The sequence below is a fragment of the Megalops cyprinoides genome, chromosome 21, assembly GCF_013368585.1.
Source record: "Megalops cyprinoides isolate fMegCyp1 chromosome 21, fMegCyp1.pri, whole genome shotgun sequence".
In the NCBI taxonomy this organism is placed as follows: Eukaryota; Metazoa; Chordata; class Actinopteri; order Elopiformes; family Megalopidae; genus Megalops; species Megalops cyprinoides.
In genome coordinates, this window is record NC_050603.1 from 22,931,906 (window position 1) to 22,948,728 (window position 16,823).

Below are 16,823 nucleotides of genomic sequence, written 5' to 3' on the forward strand. Positions count from 1 at the left end.
GGAGGATCAACCACCTCGCCCTCACAGCCATGGGCGATCCCCTCATCACACTCCAAGTTCAGTATCCCCATACCCAATATCTACAGCAAAGCTTACATTTTCATTGTATGGGAATATCTGCTGAATAGATAATAAGAAAAAGGGAGGGAGCACTGCGGGAAAGGGAAGTCTGCTTGGCTTGGGATGGCGGTGCCAGCTGTCAGCTTGAAGGCACCCGCAGTCCCCGTTAAGCAGAAAACATCATCAGCGACTGGCTGCAGCGCTGTGCCTTCCTCCCCTCTGAAGCACATGCACACACAAGTGTGTGATTGCCCCGGGGCAAGGCGGCGTGCCCCCCATCTCTCGCCCCCCCCCGTCTCACAGCCCCCATCCTGACTTGACAGGAAATCCGTGACACCTCTTTGTCACATCGGTGGCGGAGAAGGGATCGCCCAGAATGAATATTTAAAGAGGCGCTGATCCTCTCCCCAGCACTGTCATTTCACGGTGCGCAGAGGAATCCTTAGACACGCGTCTCGTGACAGAGGAGCCGAGGCTCTGTCAGACATTTGCAGTGATGTCGCGTGCAAGCTTCTTACATTAAGCCGTCCGGGAGGGGGACGTTGATCAAAGGAAGTTATATGCGTCTGTGGCTTTGCAGTTGCAACAATCTCTCTGTCGGAGAGCCACACACACAACCATACCAGTGGCTAAGCACATTGTCAAACTCAGAGATGTGGGCTCTGTGGAATTTAACATTGGGCCAAAAATTCAACAAAAATCTAAAAACCAAATATACCGTATTGCACAATACAAAACAAATGTCTGTATATGAGGACTAATGGAAATATTCTGCACAATAATAAAAATGATTCCGTTTATGACATCCAAGACTGAAATGGACAGACAGACAATGGATATACAGTTCATGGTGGTGAACAGCCAGTAACATAAAAAAGGGGGACATAAGTTTGGAGTATACATACATATATATGAAATTATGTTCTTATTCAGATGCTCACAAAGTACACTATAAATATCAATATTATGCAAAAATGTATGTCATTTATAAACACATTGCTTACAATGAATTTTTAAATCAAACTAAACTTCAGAATTTTAAACTCCAATGATGCTCATGATGGCTAAAAACACATTTAAATTTGTATTTTGACTAAATATTATTATTATACAGTATTGTTATTATTGTATTCAATTATTGGGACCAATGCACAATGCATGCAGGTGAACGTTCATTCACCACAACACTTGCATTTCTGTAGGTCTGATGGCTGTGTACTGGGAAAAAACAATCAGCAATGCTGTACGCATTATGCTTCAGCGATCCTTACATTGCATGACTTAATTAATAAGGATGGAAATTTCAAAGGTAGGAAATGCTGTGTCAATACCCCACAATGGTCACCAAGGTCACAGTGGTTCTAAACAGACGCCACATAAGCAAGCAAACATGCCTCCAAACCACAGCGTTTCACGGAACACGGCAACAAAACTTAGCGATACGCAATTTTTAGCAACACGCGGCTAATTCGCTCATTACGCTCACTGCTGATTGCGGCGAAACTGCAGAATCAGTGCAGTCCTCGTTAACAGCCCACTGCCGTCTTTGTCACAGAGAGCCAGGCTGCACCAGTGAACACCTCATATGGCGTGACTGGCGCAGGCGTGAGCATTCGCAGCCATGGAAACAGAAGAACGGTCACTGCAGTTCGTCTTGGGGGTGGCAAGGGGTCTGCTCCATCAGGCTCATTCTTTTTTTGGAGCAGAGAAAATTATTATCATTATTATAAGTAGTTATGCCTTGAGGGGAACCTACTGAGGGGTGGTTCTATGACAAATTAAAACCCTAGGAATATGTTTGGTCGGAGGTACGGAAGTGTTGAAAGTTATTGTGTGTTTGGCATACTCATGTGTCTTGAATTTTGAAATACAAAGTCAGTTGCTTCTATCAAAACCTTGAAAATGACTTTCAAGCAGCAATTAAAATATATGTTAATTGGTACTGGTGAGGAAACAGATGATCAAATGATTCTCTGAGAGAATCTCTTTAAGGGGAAGAACAGGATTGAGGTTATTGTATTAAGTAACATGGTCGATACAGTACTGCTCTTAAAATTCACATGGGACAAATAACAGGTTTTAAGACAGCTCTTGAAAGATTAGATTGGTGTTAAAAGGGGGCTCCTGAGAGATACCCAGGTTACACGCTGGAATTATTGTCATTTCAACCTCTTTTTACTGTACTGAAACAACATTAATGTTAAATGCAGCTTGCTACAAATACTGAGTTATAGCTGCTTAATATTGTGGTACAGATTTTATTGAAGCCCAATACCAGTGATTTTTCCAGGGAGACTCTTAAAGCTTTGCCAACTGTACTGTACAGTTAACAATGGCTTCATGAAATTTGTGTCACATTCATTGAGTAAATTACATGACTATTATTTATTTCCTTTAGAGACATCCTTGCCCAGGGCACTTTAAATGTTTCCTTTTAATATCTTGGGATATTTATTAAAGCATTTAATTTCATTGTGCAAAAGCACAACAGTAATACCCCACCCAGAATTTGAACCTATGACCCCAATTCCAAGTCCAGCCTCCCAAGCATTGTATTCTAGTAACCATTCACGAACCATGAAATGTACTATGCTGCAATCATTCGACAGTTGGTAATAACCCAAAAAATCATCCAAACTTGAGTTTGAGTGCATAAGCAACTTCTTAAACGTGTGAAGTAATCCAAGTACAATCACAATTTTACAACATGAAGGATGATAACAATCATGATTTGTGTGCTGTTCTCTTGTATTCTCAGTCCCCATGCCAGATGTCCTTGTGTTTTAATGTCCTTATTTCTCTTTATTGTATTGTAGCCCTCTTTACCTGTGCTTGGATTAGTGTTAGGGTTAGTGAGTCAGTGATAATGATTAAAAGAATAAGAGGGAATAAGAGCACTGTCTCTTTTTGGAAAGATCTTTTGTTGTACTCTTATATTTTGACCTGATATTAACTGTCCAACTTTAATAATCAGCCAAAATAAGAATACATATGTATGCATCAGCATATAGGTATTATATGCAGATGCATAGGTTATACTCTTTATACTGTCTACTGATGATCTGATATAGTCTCTGCTCTTAGATTAACCTTTTTGTATGTACTTTTGTATGCACTGAAATAAGACTGTCTGCTAAATGACTAAATGTGACTGCAAATATACTGTAGAAAACTGGATCATATTTTCTCTGCTGTTTATTTTTTCACTTCGACTGTTTGAATGTCTGTTGGTGTTAAGCATTTGTAGAGGGTGAAGGTTCACCGCCATAGTTTTTAACTACTGTACTATAAGTGTGGGCACAGCTTGCATACTTTCACCTAAACATTCTTTTGACTTGGAGGGACGGTTATGCACACTGAGCCATGAGTTCATGACTTGGGCATGGACTGAGTTGTGATTAACTGTTTTTTAAGCCCTTGCAGGGCTGGATGTTGGTGAAAGCATCAGGTGGGATAATATGAACATGCTCATTAGCATATAATTAACATATTAACATCTGTTAGCATGTTTCAGAATCATTAGCATGGGAGTAATTAGCGAGTTCTTTCCAGCAACTTTCAGGCAGTCTCTCACTGGTTTTCCTCTCACAGGTGTGGCAGTTGAATAAGGGTTATGTCGTACACTGATAGAATGCCTTGGAATTGATTTAGTCAAGTCAGAATAATAATCTTCATTCATGTAATTACAGGCAGTGACATTTTTTCTCATTATTCACTCTCACAGCTCCACAACATTAGTGTGCCAAATTTTACATTTACCAGGTGGCGTTTGTAACAAACAGACATGTTGAAAGGAGGCCTTATTACAGAAAAAAGAGGTAAATGGGCGACGCTCATGTTCCTGTCCAACGGAGGCTCTGATGGAGGCCAGGGACCCACAGGAGAGCCTGGCGACTGCATCCAGAAGCAGTGCTTCACACTGGCATAATGGTCCCCCATTACTGCCAGCTGTTATGGAGGCTTCTGGAAAGCCTTTATTTGGACATATTTAGACAGGTGACTCAGGTTTTGCAGAAACACGTCTGTTTCTGAGAGGGATAGCACACCGTGTGAAATGCAGCGGGCTCTTGCACAGTGCAGTGTCTGTTTGTCAGTGTCCAAGAAGCTCAGGTGTCATTGGGCTCATCCCTCCTTGACCAATCCAATTGGAGCTCTGTGAACTCTCTTATGAAATGCCCGTTCTCTTCACCTGCCTCCCTGCACTTTATTGACCGCACGCTAATGTCTCCAGGGACATAGCAACCATTTTGAACACACCGATTGGGGGTGGGTTACAGATACGTGTACAGAGTTGCTGTAATGTGTTGTTTACGCTTCTATATGCAACCCTATTTTGTAATTGCCATTGTATTTTAGTCTAGTCAAGCACCAAGGTGAGACAAATGCAGTCCCCTGATACAGTTACACACAGCCAACAGCTATTTTTCACACTACAATTCAACAGTGTACTACAGAGGAGTTTGGCTCACTCCACTACTGTCATCCCGCAAGGCCTCATCCCAGGCCATTCCAGATGGAGCTCTATGAGCCTGTTTGCAGAATGCCTGTTGCCCCATCACCTGCCTCCCAATGCTTTGATGACTGTCTGCGTGCTCCAGGACGCGTGACTGAGTGTCCATTTTGAACACACTGATTAGAGGCAGGTTACAGATATGTTTAGCGAGTTACTGGAATATGCTGATTCCTTTATTCCCCTCCTTTATTCAAACCCATTATTTTGTATTTAACCTTTATTCTGTAATTGCCAATTGTATACTAGTCTCATCGAGCACTGAAGAGGGACAAATGCAGACACTCGCTATTTTTCACACCACAAGTCAATAGTGCACTACAGCATAGTGGATGCTCGCTGGAAGATAGGTGCTACTCCATCTGAGCAATCCAGGCACCTGGTGAATCACAGGGTCCCTGAGAAAGGTGTCACAATGAAAACCCTAGCCCACCTACCCACCTCTGTCCCCAACAAAACAAAGACAATTTGTTCCCCACTACCGGGCTTTGAGAGCTGATCACAGCTGGGCTGAGGAGCTCAGTATGTGTTCAAGGTGAACGCTTTAACTACTGAGCTACTCTGGTACCCATCATTTAGTGAAGCTTTTGTGTATTTTTATTCTACCTGTTCCTATTCTTCTTGTTTCTTATTCATTCTTTTTCATTTATTTCATCAACCACTGAACACATAACATGGAATAAGACACTGTGGTGTAGAACTGGGACCCAGGTTACATGATGCATTGTTTTTTTCCCCAAAAATAACACATGACTCATAAAGAATATGAAGGCAACATGAAGCCTGTTCAGGCTGTCTGGGATTATGTCAGCCAAACCTAAATTGATAACAACAGAGGAATATGGATACTAGCAAAAACCAGAACATCAGATACAAGGGGACAGCGGTAAAAGAACAAAACTCTGTAATACCTTAGATTCTCCAGGGGCCTGGGCCCCCCTGGGCATGGAAGGGAAATGCAAATGAACTTAACTAATTCCTCAGTGCAGCGTCAGTGGAACTTTAGAGCAAGTCTGACTGTGCCTGGCTGCTCAGATGAGTGATTCAGATGTTCATCTCAGCCAACAGCTATCAGATATTGCTTCATGCTTTTTATGTGCCTGTATATGTTTGAATGTTTTGGATCTCAAATGCTATTTTATGGGGCTGTTTTCCTGTGTTTTCTGCAAATGTATAGATTGCATTTTTGCTCTAACAGAGGACCAACTTAAACATGAGCATGAATAAATGTGAAATGTTAAATCACCAACTGTGCAGGAAGTAATCATTTATGGCATTGAGCAGCTCTTATTCTCCAAACTACATGTGTTTGGAAAATTTCCCTGGTGTGCAATAGCTCTTTTATGAGATTACACTTTTTGCCAGTTTGTAGGGTGTACATAATATATGCTGTGTGCTGTGTGATTGCATGTTCATGTCTATATCATCCTTCTGTGGCACTGTTGACATATGGTGTATCTTATTTTACAACCATGGCTTCCCGGTCAGTCTGTTAGCCCAGTGCTAATCGAGCCAGGCGCTTCCAACCTCCCTGTGGCGGGGAGAAGTCTCTAGGCCTCTCTGCTGCTGTCAGTTTCCACTGTCCCTCTGCTCTGCAGAGAGCCGAAGGCGTTAATCTCTACCCGTCGTTCTTATCAGACACGCTGTCTTCCTGTGTTAACACAGAGGGCCAGGAGGTGAAGGTGGGAGAGTACAATGCCATAGAGGATGCGCTGGACCTCATCAACAACACCATCCGCTTTCAAGGTAGGAGGACCCGAAATAAGGGCCGCATTTAGCTGGGCCAGCCTGAGAAAGACTCACTGCATTCAGCCTTCTGCATAACACACCAATCCAATGCCCTATTTTAATTTACTATCCATCTTATGCCTGCAGAATGATTATAGAATTTACATTTATTCATTCATTTGGCATTTTTAATGTTGTTCAATATTTTCCTGTGTTCACATTGTGTGTGGTTGTGTGGTCCAGTTATTCCACTTGAAGTCCAAATAAAAAAAAAAACTAAAACTCCAGTTTTGGATAGTTGCAACCAGAGCACACATTTTAGGCCACTTTAAGCACAACACTGTAAGCTGAGCCCCCCAAATCAGCTGGCACTCCAGCAAAGGCTTACAGTGTATGCAGGAAGGCCAGACAAAACACTCTGCGGCCAGTGACCGCAGACCCTACTTTTACAGCTGTAGGTTTCTGGAAACTTACAAAGGGGAAAGAGACACCACACCAGGCTAACTGATATTCTTTGGCGCAATCAGTGGAAGAGTGTACGTTCACTCTGTAGGAAACTCCACCTCATCTGAGATGAAGTAACACCTCCGTATTAATATTTCCTCAAGAGTTTGTAATGCACGTCAACATGCATAAAACTAAATTTATCAACTGTAGCAGTTATATATAATACACATATATATATGTTTCCTTATGTTTTAGATTTCATATGTTCATGTACTGTACATTACTTTTTTGTAAGGCGAACTTTGTTCATAGGCTGTGCACCTCAGGCTTTTGTGTGATAAATCAAACCAGCAGTGAGGTGTTGCACAGTCACACACACACACACACACACACACACACACACACTCTCCTCACAGAAATGTACACAAGCACAAATGGAAACACACATGAGCAGACGCAAACAATTTGCTTGCATTTAGTGTCATGCTGATCAGGAAACTTGCCAACTGCTTCTTCTGCAGGACTGGAGCCCCCTAAAGACCGAACATTTGTGCGCCTCCAGCGACGTCACATCAACGTCCCCCTCTACAGCATCCTGTCCACCATTACCATCTTGGGCATGCTCATGGCTGGCGCCTTCCTCTTCTTCAACATCAAGAACCGCAACCACAGGTCAGACCGCGAAGCTGAACTTGCCGTGAGAGTGGCTAACATCCCGACCATGTTTCAGCAAAATGACCCAAGCACTTTTATGGAATATGTACTCCTTTTTCCAAGCACTGGCTTCCCCTGCCTACCTGGCTGGTTGATCAGTAAATGGATTTCAGATATAGGCATCCCAAGTCTGTCCTCCAGGTCTGCGGGGGTGGGGGTGGGGGGTTCTGCATGAGTTGGGGGGTGCTCCTGGGATGCTTGGCCATTGGACGTCTATTCAAATAATGATTTCAATTAAGCAATGTGGAGCTGAGGCAGATTGAAACCCAGTAGTCCCTTGAGACCCTCCGGAACTGGGATTGCCCATCGGTGATCCCGATAATGTCTTCGAAGCAATTCCATTTCAAAAGAATGCCCCGCGTCTTGCTCCCATGCGGTTTAAACATGGGGGTATCGCAGGAGCCAACCCCTCTTCCCTCATTCAGCTGTCCATTGACATATGAGAAGTGATACGGAACGTACCATTAATTGGCGGGGGGAGAGGTCTGTAATTTAAATGCAATAGACACCCCCACACTCACACACAGAGAAGCGGTTTGAGGCTGCACTTGTCCCAGAAAGAACCCCTTATCTCCAGGCTTGCAGCTGTAGGAGCGGAGTCATTACGAGGGCCTCTCTGTAGAGTGTGTATTTAAACACACAGAGTGTATTTAAAGGATCCCGGCAGACTGGTGCAAATGGGTCAGCCCGGCGTCCCATTTATTAATCATAATGGCAGTACGGCTCATTACGTCCATGGGAGCACCAGATCAATATCAGCCTCCCTAACCCCCCCTCTCCCCACATCCGTCTGTCTCACCAGGTTAATAAAGATGTCCAGCCCATACATGAACAACCTGATTATCCTTGGAGGAATGCTGTCCTACGCCTCCATCTTCCTCTTTGGCCTCGATGGATCCTTCGTGTCTGACAAAGAGTTTGAAACCCTGTGCACCGTGAGTACCTCAAGGCCTGGATATACTGATATACTGCCTCAGCACATAGATGGCTGATGAAGTTAGCATGTGTGCAATGACAGCATGCTAATGGTGCTTTTGATGTATGGCTAAACATTATGTACTCTGTGGTAATGCTTATGCATTCACTGCAACTCCAACCCTGTTTAGAAACAGGGCAGGCACTAGTGGTATGTAACAGGTCCATTGCACGTCCTGAATGTGGAGTACATCAAACGCATATTATCCCATAAAACATTTCAGTGTGACAAACTAAGCCTCCTCCTAATTGAGGAGCATTGATTATTGTGATAAATGATTTTCTCAATAATGGTCACTTTGGTAATACTCAGCATGACTTCACAAACTGCAAGCTTACTACAGTGTAGTAATTACCATTACTAGTATTAATAAACCATTAAAGGTTACTCTAAAGCCATGCTTGGATTCTGAGATACTGTAAAAGATGTCTTGTCTGCTGCGTATCTGCCGTGACAGCATGCTGTTATCTTAGCACCATGCATTGAAGGAGACTAGGACATTAATCAAATAATTTTGTACTCTGTTTATGACTAATAATTTTTTATCAGATTTTCTGTATTTTTTAATTTGGTCATTATGTTGTTACTCTCAGCGTTTCATTATTTGTTTTGAGAATGCACACCCATAGTCAGTTCCTAGAGAGCAATACCCACAATACATCTGTATCTGTGTATGGAAAAAGGAGATCTATTTTTATGTTTGCTTGCCGACTTTAAATCGAAGCCACAGAGCCATTTGTATGCCTGGTGCCGAGGAGGTTCAGGAGCGTGTTGCCTCAGACCCAGATCTATGTGGAAAGAGTGAAACAGCTTGATTCAATGGCACATGTCAGTCCTGAGCTATTGGCTGAGTGCACTGCCAGAGACAGAGATCAGAGCCAGGTCAATGCTTGACCTCTCTGTGCCCCCTGATCTCCCAGGGGCCCCTCATTTACCTACCATAGCAGGACAGGGACAGAGACTACTGTAAAACACACGCAGTCAAACCGCAAGCCACCAGCGGCCAACACCACATCCCCTCCGCACACGTTGCGGACAGCCAATCAATAACGCGACAGCTGCCACTCAATTAGGAACCATTAACAGATCGTCCACACCAGTTGCAGGTGGATGAAAACCAACACCAGTTTTGATTGGCCATTACACCTCCTCCCTCCTGTGACATCACAATAAAAATCCCAGGACATTATTAAGTGATTACCCTCAGTGCCTGTGGGTTCCCAAGGTTAATTAGCACCATTTTGTCCTTGAAGAACAAAGGCATTCAGTTTCACAGTCATATTTCTTTTATCTGCATAAATGATTGGACATTGTCTTGGAAGCCAGAGGAGGCCATTGTATGCTGTTATTATTTCAGTCGTTTATTAAGCTGTTTGAGCACAGTTGTCGCTGGGTTGACACCACTGTTATTTGCCCGAGCTCAGCCAGCGCTGAGCGAGGAGGGGCTTGGCCTTTTGTCAAGCTTTGACACTTCTGGGAGATTCAGGGCACATATTGCAGAGTGTGGCAGTGTGGCGCAACAGTGAGAGGGTGTTGCAGTTTCAAACCCAGGGATTAAGGAAAGGTCAAAAAGTCAGTGGAGAGTGAACAAAAAAATCAAGAACTTGCATTCCATTCATGTGTTGTTAATGCTACCGGCCAAAGATTATAGGCCTTCAGAAGTTTTATTTTGTTAAGCAATTCCCAAATGTAACCATATGAATAACCATTCTGACTTATCTCATTCAATAGACATTTTCCATTTTTGAAATCACAAGCGTTGATATAGCCTTCTTCTCAGAACACTTTGAGGTTTTTTTGTTTCAGAAGCGAACATTCCAGGCTGCATTTAGTCTAACTGCTATGCTCTTAACCATTAACTTTGCATAACCAATTTAAGCAAGTTTTTATGACACAACGTAATGAATGCAGCAGTCAATGAAATGAACAAATAGGCTTCTGTACACAACAAAACATTTTCATATCTCCAACTTAAGTGTCTCACATTTTGACTGAACAGCCTAGTAGTTCGGTCTGTGCATTATCAGAAGAAGGGCTTATGTTAAGGGCGGTACACTCACTTTCTGTGCAGGTTCGTACATGGATTCTCATTGTGGGGTACACGACTGCTTTCGGGGCGATGTTCGCAAAGACCTGGAGAGTCCATGCCATCTTCAAGAATGTAAAGATGAAGAAGAAGGTGAGTGACCAGAGCTACACTGGGGTTGGTAAATTGGCTGTGTGTGTGTGTGTGTGTGTGTGAGGGGGGGAGAGAGAGAGAACTAGAGAGGGTGGGGGCGTGGAAGAGAGACAGAGATGTATAGAAAAATTGGCTCCTGTAATTTATTGCGCAATCATTAATCCTCTCAGAGGAGGCAGTGACCATTAGAAAATCACCTTTTAACATTTGCTGGAAGTGAGGCATGCACAGCTTGCCGTGGACTTGGCAGGCCTCGCAGTGCAGGTCTGGGAGGCGTGAGAAGAGAGGTGTGTGGCGTGAGCAGGAACGCCGGCTAGAGCGGCCGCTGCCTCACCAGCGCAGGTGTTGGCTCCATTTGGGGGGGTTGAGAGACGGGCGCAGCTCCCATGCCTCCCTGACGTCCTCCCATCGATCGGCACACAAAAATCATTACAGCCGTTTATTTCACACCGCAGGTCACAGAGCAAGGAGGGAGGCAGAGCTCGGTGCCACGGATCGAAAAGCACCCTGGGTAATTTCTGACTGAGGTCATGTGATACCAGTAACAGGAGTGAACTATGGCCAGCGTATTGTTTTAATGTGTTTTAATGAGCTGTGTTTACAGGAAACAGAGAAAATGTCATTTATTTTGAGGCACATTGTCTTACATCAGACTATATGCCTGTATCTTCATACAACAACAAATTTGTGCTCTCTGACCTGTCTTCAGATGTTGCTGTTGTTTGTTTTTGTATTCAGCTATTTACTGAATATAAATGAAAGGAGAGACACAGCACTTTGTTTCGGCGATTATGTAAAAATATCGGCGGGCCTAAAAGGTGCTACTCCCTGGCCCTTTTTTCCATCCCTGATTATTTTTAGATTTCATAACAGCGAAATTATGTGGGCTAGCCAGTCCACTAGGCAGCGTGGGAGTCGCCGAAGGAAGCCACGCATTGCTAAGGTGGCGGCAGGGTCACCCCTGTTTCCCACATGATTCCGGCTCCTACCCCGCCCAAACGCCTTACGGGCTGAAATGTCACAGATGCATGCTAAAGCTAGCCTGTGTTTTAGATGCTTCTCAGAACAATGACAGTAAGAAATAATAGCTTTGAATCACGCATTTTGTCAGCAGATTGTATACAAATGAAAAGGTGGAATTAAATTCAGAGATACAGGTTTTCTTCATTTTATTACTATTGTTAGGATATGTTGTTGTTGCTATTATTGTGCTTTTTGTTGCTCATCAGGAACTTGTACACTACAAGGCAAAGAACAATTTCTACTTGAGTAAATACAATACTTACAATATTTTATATTAAACAAAATACAGAATGAAGTTCTTAATTTAGGTAAAGTTTGTGAAGCGTGTGAACAGAAGGGCCAGAAATGAATGCAGCACAATTGAAAATTATATGATATATAGCTATATGCAAATAATTCTATGCAGTATTCTTCTTCTCCTTCTTCTTATTATAGTGTATTATTATTATCCTAGTACTATACATTTGGTCACTCATCAGAAACGTGTACAAAATAAAGCATTGAACATTTCTTATTTGGTTAGAGACAGTAATGATCATACTTTATATAAAACAAAAAAAAAAAAAAAAAGAGAATGAAGTTGCTAATTTGAATAAAGGTTGTGAAGTATAAGCCAGAAGGTCCAAGTTATATGCGGCGTAACTGAAAATGATATGACATATAGCTATATGCAGTGCTATATAAAATATGAATATAGTTTAATTCTATGTAGTATTGACATAATGATTTCCTCTCTGTCCTGCCACTGTCTAAAGGCTACAGTTATTCTAAACCGAGCAGCAGCAGACAAACACAGTAATGTCTCATGAATTATTCAGATCATTCCTGCATCTGAGGGTTTGGCTCATCTGTACAGTTACGCTGAGGTACGTTCCATTACGTACAAGGCATTGGCATTGAAAGCAGGCTGGGGTCGATATGTCTTTTCCAAACAATGACCACAATCCCCCACTCTCGCAGCAAATTGGTTTAGTACCACTGGTGATGGGGGCGGGTAGATTGGCTGGGGTTTCTCCCTCCCTCCACCCTCAGCTGCGGTTGGAATCTGCAGTTGGTCGGGCGCCACCGTCTTGCTCAGATGATGTCAGCAGAGTAGGTCCTATCCTCCAATGAGCGCCCGATCCACTATAATAATGTGTAACTTGTATTGCAAGAAATAGCTACTGACTGCATGCGGGTGTATTGGAGGATTGCATTCGCTCAGTTCAGTGCTCCTGCATGTCACAGCTGAGAGGTACCCCTGGCAATTCCAAAACCAGGTTGAATAAAGGCGATGAAGCCAAAAATGTGTTTTGTTCCTTTTTAATGAAAGGATGTTGAGAAAAATGCATATAGCAGTGGAATGTATCTCAGTCTGTGTCCCCTTGCATTATGCACCAGTAGAATGTGGCTCCGCTACTTTCCCATGTGCCCTTGCCTTTTGCATGCTGCCGATCCCTGTAAGGTATTGACTGAGGGCAGGTGCTGAACCAATGACAGTGCTCCGCAGGGCAGCAGCCTCTGGCGCCGTGTGATGCCTCGTCGTCAAGCGCGGCTCCGACGGCGGCAGGCCCGCAAATCAGAGGCTGCTCGATAAGGGTTCCACTTCGCGAATTCCAACACCGCGCCCCTTCACTCCTTAAAAAGTGTGCCCCAGGCCGGGGGGGGGGGGGGGGGGGGGGTAAGCAGAAAGCCTGTCACAGAGAGGCCATGCTCCTGTCTGCATGCCTCTGTCAGATTTACTCAAGTGCCTTTGTGCTTTCTGGGATAAGCTAAGAATGAGCCTGCAGATACACTGCTGACACACACACACACACATATATATACCAGAGAGAGAGAAAAGATGGAGTGAAGAATCGGTACTGTATGCGTCCGAAGGTGTGATCCACGCCAGACACACTCCTGAGACAGTATGGATCACAGTGATGAATTAGCGCACTAATACACTATTATTGCTTCTGGACACGTGTAATACAAAACGCAATAATTTAAAGAAGCCTTGCATTGCTAGCAATAAACCTGCCACAAGTTTTTTTCTTTCCTTTACGGTTTGATCATTATGTTGGAAACCATTTATAATTCAAATAAATAAGATATATTAGACGTGGTTATGTGTCCCAACCGTGCGTGCGACTCCAAGAGTGCAGTGATCCCATTAGAGTGAAATTTATTGGTCTGCTAGATTCTTCCCGCCAATCAGATGAGTCTTTTGGGATCAATTTAATGCTACATTTTTTGGACTTCCTCCGTTCTCTGTGGGAAAGACTTGTATGATGTATGAAATGGATTATGAAGCATGCAGCACGTGCCACCTGCAATGCATCTAATTGTATATGGCCCCATTACAATCCACCTTGTTAAGGGCAAACTTAGAAACTGCTGCAGTGTAATAATGGGGAGAATGATCATAAAGGTATTGTTCCCACACGAAATAACCTCATCACATCAAATTGAAATGGGGATGTGTTAGAACATTTACGCATAGCGAATGCTGCCCGTAATCTGGAGAGAGGCGATTCAAACAAGGTTACTGAGGAGAGGGAGGCGTGATGAGGTTGAAAGATCTCTTCTGTTTGCTTGGGTGCCATTCTGAGCACCTGGCAGCGAATCCCATGAATAAAATTCCACATGGTCGCCATTGTGCCTCCCAGTTTTCACCAGCTCAGAAATCCAGTGTGTTCCTTTCAATGGTCCATGGAACCTGTTTAAACTGGTTATTTCCAAGCTGAAATATATGCATGTATGTATGTATATATGTATGTATGTATGCATATATGTGTATGTATGTATATAGGTATCAGTCCGTCTATCTGGGTTATGGTATTATGTTATACATTAAGATTTTAAATTATGTTATATGTTGTTCTGATTATATTACGTTACTGTTTGCTGAGCTGTCAGCTCACAAAGGGCTGAGGAAACTGTGGCCCTCATTGATGGAAAATGTTGCACAGACACATCAGTTTAATAAATACAATGCATGGCTGCGTTTTTGGCTCGTCCCTGTCACTGTCTGTACCCGTGACTCAGACTGGCAAAATTTAATGCATCTCAGAGAGCGGGAGACGTCAAAAGGTGTCATTTCCAGGATAAAAATAAACAACAGCTTGATCGAGCAGTCTTCACCATCCCTTGTCAATCTGGGGAAAAAAACCTCAAACAAGCCCATGAATGGCTCTGCTGCTGCTGTCATTTTTAGCCAAAGTCACAGCATCATGGGAAATTGTAAAAAAGTATATGCTAAGGTATATCATAAGGTATATGAAAAAGTATATGATAAGATATATGCTCATTTCTTTTGTCATTGTAATCAAAAGCAGTGTAGCTTTAAAGGGACCATTCAATTTTAATTCAGAAATCAAAAATGATTTTACAAAAATGAATTATTACTGTGGTGTTTGTGCTATAAGGTTGACTCTGGTCAGAAGAACAATCAGGGCTATTACTGGAAGGCCTTCTCTTAAGGCCTTTCACACTCTGGAAAGGTTCTCGCTTGCCATCTTTTTGTAGTGTGATGCTGTACAATGTTGTGGCCTGGTACTGCCAGTACTGGTGCATTCCGCCACCTCCAAAACAGTGGATCAAAACCCTCTCAGTTCCGCGTCAAGCAACGTTCCCGGCCCGAAAGAAACCACTTTACAGAATCCGATTTTCTAAAATAGGTCTGTTCCTGTGTTGTCTGACCTTTGCTTTGATTTTTTTCCCGGTCGGGTCAAATGCTATTAAAAACTAAAGAAAAAAAGAGGAGATCAGTGGGGCCTCACTTTCATCTGCCGGAGTTCAAAAACAGGAGAAACAGCTTTGTTAAATTGTGTGTCTCTGCGTCACCTGTCCGCACCTCACACTCTCCCCCTCTGCCTCTCTCCCCTCTGTCCAGATCATCAAAGACCAGAAGCTGCTGATAATTGTCGGCGGCATGCTGCTCATAGACCTCTGCATCCTCATTTGCTGGCAGATAGTGGATCCCCTGAAGAGGACGGTGGAGGAGTACAGCTTGGAGGTACAGTATACGTGACATTTGAGGCAGCAATGATGGAACTGATAGAGTTTATGCAGGCAATTCATTAGAAGAAAAAAAAAAAGTTATATTATTTACTCCTTGAGCAATGTGTATGTGTCTCCTTCTGAAACACATTATAGAAATGAGCATAAGAGATGTGGAGGTTATCATGTTTGTCATGTTTTGTTAGTTGTGGGCTTGTGGCTCCAGGCTGAGAAGCTGTTACTGGTGTACCAAGAAATGCACTTTCCATCACGTTGCTACAACAGTATACAAATGAAAAAAATCAGATATAGTACACTATGTACATTCTGCTGTAAACATGTACAGACAGTCCCTGTTTCACACAATCATCCACATTTTTGATGTTTATGAAAACACACTATTGATAGCTTTACCACACAATTTCAAAATGTGTGCCAAGATGAGGCTGGGAGTTGAGGGAGTAGAGCCAGAAAATAAACTACGGCAGAGAAAAAAGGAAAGTTTTTTTTTTTTTTTTTTTACCACTGGGGTCTTTCTGCAAGTTTGTTGTGTTGACTTTCTTGTCTTGGTGAGTTGTTTTCATTTGGTGACGTTTCAAGGGGAAAATGAAGAATTTACTTTATTCTGTGATTTTGTGCGCTGTTTCACTCACCCTGTAAACACCCACCCTGAAGAACATGGCTTGCATTTTGCTGCTCCCCATATCCTGTCACTCCTGAACCTTACGAGCATATTCAAATACGCAAATTATTATTATATGAATGCCACAATCCCATATCTACCATTACCTATCTGTGAAATAAATTTATTCTGCTGGTGTTCAAGAGCTCCCACTTATAACATTGGGGTTTCCTTGACCTTTCATAGAAACAGGAATTGCCTGGGCATGTACATATAGGATATTTCTTCCTTATTTGCATTGATGCAATAGTTTTCAAAAAAGAACAGCAGTAATGAACATCGCATTTGAGAATACTGAGGTGGTATTTTTAGGGTTGCACTACAGCTAAAACCACAAAAGTATAGTCTACATCTCCATTGCAGTGCAAGGCCTTTTTACTGCTCCCCTATTAGAATCAGTGTCAGATGGTGTTAATGGATATTGCAGCTATTGAAATGGGACACATTTTAAATCACACCTTTTGGTTATTCATTTATGTTATGTGTCCATGGTGTTGCAAATATCATGTATACACTCATTTGTGTGATACCATGTAATATA

The 16,823-nt window shown here is 42.8% G+C and overlaps 1 protein-coding gene across 1 annotated transcript in view; it reads left to right on the forward strand.

The window, feature by feature from the left end:
• gabbr2 (gamma-aminobutyric acid (GABA) B receptor, 2) overlaps positions 1-16,823 on the forward strand; it is a 196,455-nt gene that overhangs the window by 133,046 nt on the left and 46,586 nt on the right. Inside the window, exons 9-13 of the mRNA XM_036515849.1 lie at positions 6,236-6,316; positions 7,267-7,417; positions 8,262-8,394; positions 10,507-10,614; positions 15,494-15,616. Of these exons, the coding sequence (XP_036371742.1) occupies positions 6,236-6,316; positions 7,267-7,417; positions 8,262-8,394; positions 10,507-10,614; positions 15,494-15,616 (596 nt within the window). The remainder of the gene's footprint in view (positions 1-6,235; positions 6,317-7,266; positions 7,418-8,261; positions 8,395-10,506; positions 10,615-15,493; positions 15,617-16,823) is intronic.